This window comes from Halyomorpha halys, unplaced genomic scaffold, assembly GCF_000696795.3.
Source record: "Halyomorpha halys isolate HHAL.00 unplaced genomic scaffold, Hhal_1.1 Scaffold820.1, whole genome shotgun sequence".
NCBI classification, from domain to species: Eukaryota; Metazoa; Arthropoda; class Insecta; order Hemiptera; family Pentatomidae; genus Halyomorpha; species Halyomorpha halys.
Genome location: NW_027106561.1, coordinates 399,090 through 404,210, shown reverse-complemented (window position 1 = coordinate 404,210; position 5,121 = coordinate 399,090). Strand labels below are relative to the sequence as shown.

The 5,121-nt window shown below is 40.6% G+C and overlaps 1 protein-coding gene across 1 annotated transcript in view; it reads right to left on the bottom strand.

Annotated features, from left to right (window-relative positions):
• The window catches only part of LOC106686448 (uncharacterized), a gene marked incomplete at both ends in the record, with an annotated part of 12,522 nt that extends 9,413 nt beyond the window's left edge, over positions 1-3,109 (bottom strand). The window contains 2 exon segments of the mRNA XM_014429771.1: positions 2,586-2,824; positions 2,922-3,109. Of these exon segments, the coding sequence (XP_014285257.1) occupies positions 2,586-2,824; positions 2,922-3,109 (427 nt within the window).
• Positions 3,110-5,121: the final 2,012 nt, after the last annotated feature.

The window sequence follows — 5,121 nt, the reverse complement described above, 5'->3', positions numbered from 1 at the left end:
CACAGCCTCTCGGCTCATGATAGTACTGGAACTACCAGTGTCTACCAGACACCTCACCCCTGCAATCTCTATTATAGGCAAACCGCCATGTTCTCCTCTCATATGGTTGATCTCCAACGTGCGGCAGCCCCTCAGTGGGTACGCTCCTCAGAACTTTCCTCGTGTTCTAGCTGCTTCTCCTTTTCTTCTCCAAGTCCTCCTCTTGCCTTGCTGGCTATCCTCTCGCTCATAGTCCCCTGCTTCAGTTTCTGTTCCTGAGGTCTCGGACCTCCCCGTGGATTCACTCATGGATCCATTCGTCCTTCGAGAGATTACCCTTCTCCGTAATCTCTGAGCATTGAGCTCCATCGGTTCAGGCAGATTTTGCTCCCTCCGTCGATAGATATATGGACACTGTCGAGCTATATGTTCCTCTGTCCCACATTCAATCATTGGGTGCGGGGACAATGTGCTACCAGGTGTCCAGTTTTTCCACACCCATGGCACTTGCGGTCCTACCGCCGAACATTGTTTCTGGGTTTAACTTGGCTCTTTCTATTTTCTGTGTTACTATTTCTCTTTCTTTTACCATCTCTTTGTTCTCTTCTTCTCCAAGGGTTTGGCATGTTTCTTGGCCGATGGTATTCTATCCGAGTCCACCCCGGCTCCTCTACTTCCATTTGGGCCTCCACCTCTCTAGCGCTTGTATCAATGAGATCTTGAGCACATTCCACAAACGAGCGGTCTCTCGGCATTCCCTCTTTCTTCCCCAGTTCTTTTGCCAATTGAATCTTCAGTACCGTGGATAGGAATTGCATTCGACCCTGTACTTCGATCGTCTCAACATCTCGCTGAATTTGTCTTGAATTCTGTTATAGCATGCCAGGAGTTCTGCGGCATACTGACCATTAGACTGTCTCGATTTTTTCGTTTCTCTGAACATCATGAATATATCCTCTTCTGGGGTCCACCGTCCTCCTCCGAATGCCTTTTTTAATCTTTCTTTGATGACCTTCCAGGAGGTCTCTTCATCTGTCTGAATCTGATTAAGGATACTTTTTTTTACACGGCAGACTACCGCTGCTTTCAGGGCTTTTGCATTCTCGTTGTCCAATAGATCCTCCGACATCTTCGCTTCTTTCCACCCTGGAGACGACTACTGCCCTTAACGCCTCAGCACCCTCACTGTCGAGCAGTTGTTCAGCTGTCTTCGCTTCAATTCGGCTTATTAGTCGATCACCCCTTTTAAAAAATGATTTAATTCCCCGGTCTGTCCGGTGAATTTTCCTAGGTCCGATACCGCCTTTCTCAGGTGTTCTAACTGTTGGGCAGTTCCCGTACGGACTGTGATCCATTTTAGCGTCGTGGCATGAAATTGCGCTAAAGAGACTTCTGGTAGTGGTGGAATCACCTGTGAAGGTGGGTTGGCAGCTGCTAAAGCTTGGTTGACTGCAGCTTGAGTTTGGTTGACTGAAGCTTGAGGTTGGTTGTTTTGGTTCATATTCTCTAGATTAAGAACTGCTTTCCTCACTAATCCGTTACTTGTCATAATTCAAAGAGAACAATGAAAAAAAAAAATTCTGAGCATTGACCTTCATACTGAGGTGACAGTAGCATATCATCAGGGCAAAACGAATCACCGCGGAATCTCGGAGACTCGGCAAGCATTTAAGAGGAGGTACTTTTGGTGGGGGATGAAAAAGACTATCACAAAGTTGTAGAAAACTAAGAAGTTTGACAGACACGCACCAAGTATGACAGACACCCACCAAAACTGGAGACACCTATCGCAGATACACAGCTCAACTATTTACAGGTTGACACTTTCACATGAAGAGGATATAAATGGATAACCATAATTGATCTTTTCAGTAAGGTGGCTATGGCGCACCATGTGCAGGACAAGTCGTCGGAAGCAGTGTTGACAGCTCTCCGATTGTGGTTCTAATTCTACGGAGTTCCAAAGCGTATCTCATCAGATTCAGGCAGGGAATTCGACAATGCCATGATTCGAACAGAAATGAAGGACGTAGACGTAACATGAAATCTTAACACACCAGGGCACCCGAAAAGCAGAGCGGCTTCATAGCATGTTGAGTGACTATCTTCGCTTATATCAGATCGACAAGGGATCGGAACCGGTTGTAGCAACGCCTAAGGCTATAGTGGCATATAATCATTCCACACACACCGTTACGGGGTTTTTACCGTTTGAGATCCTCTTTGGGCTTCGAGGACACCGGCAGGACTACAAGGCCACGGCAGTGGACGGCGAGGAGATACAAAACAACCATGTTGCTCGAAGAAATTTATGGGAGAAGTTACGAGGAAGAATGGAAAAGGAAAAAACCAGGAGGGTGGCGCTGGATAATTTAAAGGTCACAGACAGGATGGGAGGGATCAAAATCGGGACGATCGTATACAGAAAGTTGGGGCTTAGCAGGGGTAAGGATATATAGCGATACTAGTGTCCATTCACGGTGATAATTATTGGGGATTTTATCATAATGACTACCGGCAGTGGTTTTAGCGCCTATGATGTACACCAAATTCATATTCGAATATTTAATTTGTGAACTATATTTTTGAAGGCTTAATCAATTTACCTGAGGTGGTTTCTCGGTACATTTTGTATTTCTTTGTAAACCATGTGAAGCCTAACCAAGTCAGATTGAGTATCTGTCTTAATACTCCAGCCTTGCTTGTCACGGTCATAGCATTGTGTAATACCTTGTGCAATGACACCCAATGAGTTGGATGATGACAGCTGTTGGTGGACAACGTTTGAAATAACTTCACTTAAGGTGTTAGCTAGTATCATTTCTAAGTGAACTCTGATAGCTCCCTGGAAAACAAGAATGAATAGCAGAAAAATTAGTTATCTTTTAGGACCATGTTTGAAAATGTTTGTTATTTTAATATTGTGTCTTCATTCCACTTACTTTGTAAATCAGATCAGCAACCCTTGTTCTGGGATGCCAACCATAACTCTTTCCATCTGAATCAGATACATCGTCTACCACTCCAGAATCAATTCTGCAATCTCCATCTCCAAGAACAACACTGAATCGAACACGACATTGGTGGTCAAAACCAGTACAACGATTCAAGTAGAATGATAATCTACCTTCTGCAGTGCCTTAGAAAGAAACAATTGCTTTAATCCAAACATTACATTTTACTTTTAATAAAAAATAAAAAAAATGTCAATTATAAAACCCTTACGCTGTTAACAAAGTTCTTATAGATTATTTTACTTCAATATTTTAAAAGTTATCAGTCACTTTTATTTAAAATATTGCGATGAATAAATAATTTATTATAAAATTCACCAAAATCTAATTCACTATGTATATAAGTTAAACGTTTGTCAGCTCAAAGACTGAAAAAGAGAAAAAACAGATAGAAATGGCCTCTATATATAAATCTGCTAAAAGAAGATCTAAAAGATATTAAAATAACAGCTGATTAAGGCTGTAACTCCCCCCCCCCACTAGTTTACGAACAATCCTCGTAGCTTATACTATACAATTAAATAATAAAAAAATACAACAACAATAACTATTTACAATAAAGTATATACAATAAACAAAATAAAGGATTTACAGTCCTCATAAACTCTATTAAAAACTAAAAGTAAAGCAAAACAAAAATAAAATCATGACTTTATATAATTTAAAAAAATGCAACATAATTTATTCAGTACATCGCCATAATCAAAGATAAATTAAACAAAAATTAAATCACCACTTATAGTACAAGAGCCGGGAAGAAAAAAAAAGGCAGTTATCTCACCCCAATTTTTTATTACTTCAATAAAAACTATGTATAATTACTAATCAAAATTGATGAGTCTGCCAAGTATAGGTAGGGGGATTAAAAAATGGCGTCTGTTTCAAAACCTTTAAAAAACATTAATTTTTCACTCGGATCTCTATTTCTTAAAAACTACCAACAGCACTAGAAAATCTGTAATGCAAAGAGTAAATTTGCTAAAATATTAGCCCTGAAAGAGCTATTTACGTCCAATAGTTCTTGAGATATAGCTTTTTAAAAAGAAAAATTTCTTAAAAATCTACTGAAAGATCAGTAGTTAGTAAATTTATTTTGAGAAATGTATATCTATGTGACGTGAGCACTCAAATTTAAACTAGTTTAATGTACTATAAAGAAGTTTATGACAATTTTCATCCTTGTAAACTCATAGTTACTCATCTCAAAAGTGAATACCATCTTATGTTGTGCATTTTAATTTGATGATACTCAACCTTCAAGTCCAGTGTGATGTATACCGTCGCCCCACTTAGCCTATCCAAAATGTCTTCGAATCTGGTGATCGGATATTTCTCAACTGTTGTATTATCATTCAGCTTCAGTAGTCTACCACGACCTTGTACTTCTGGTATTTTCGCTTGGCGTGATCTTCCTTTTCACCACGCACAGTGGAATGCGGAGACGTACTGTCAATAATGATTCCTTGTTGGTTTAATGTTGCGAGTTCCTCCCGAATGTGGTGACGTAGTGCCTGTGAGTATCTCCTCTCCTTGACGTACGTCACCTTGTCCTGCTTCATTGAGATCTCATGAACAGTCTTCACGGTTGCTTCGAGGATATCCCCTTAAACAAAATATCCTGGTATTCCCTATTGAGTTGCTTACTCCAGTTCTCACCTTGATTGATACCCCCCAATCCTTGCACTCTCGTTCCCCTGTTGTTGATGACATTTGTAGGTTTACCTCCTATCTTATTCCTCCATTATCTCTTGCCATTCTTAATCCAAGCTCCCACCTTCCCTAGCAGGTCACACCCTACAATTACTTTATATTCCCATAGTGTTTACAATATGCTCTTTCAATGTCTGTCTACCAGACACCTCACTACTGCAATCTCTATTATAGGCAAACCGTCGTATTCTCCTCTCATATGGTTGAGCTCCAACGTGCGGTAGCCCCTCTGTGGGTACGCTCTTTAGTACTCCCTTTGTGTTCTAGCTTCTTCTCCTTTTCGTATCCAAGTCCTCCTCTTGCATTGCTGGCTATCCTTTTGCTAATAGCTCCATCTTCAGATTCTGTCCCTGAGGCCTCGGACATTTCCGTGGATTCAGTTATGGATCCGTTCGTCCTTCGAGAGATTACTCTTCTC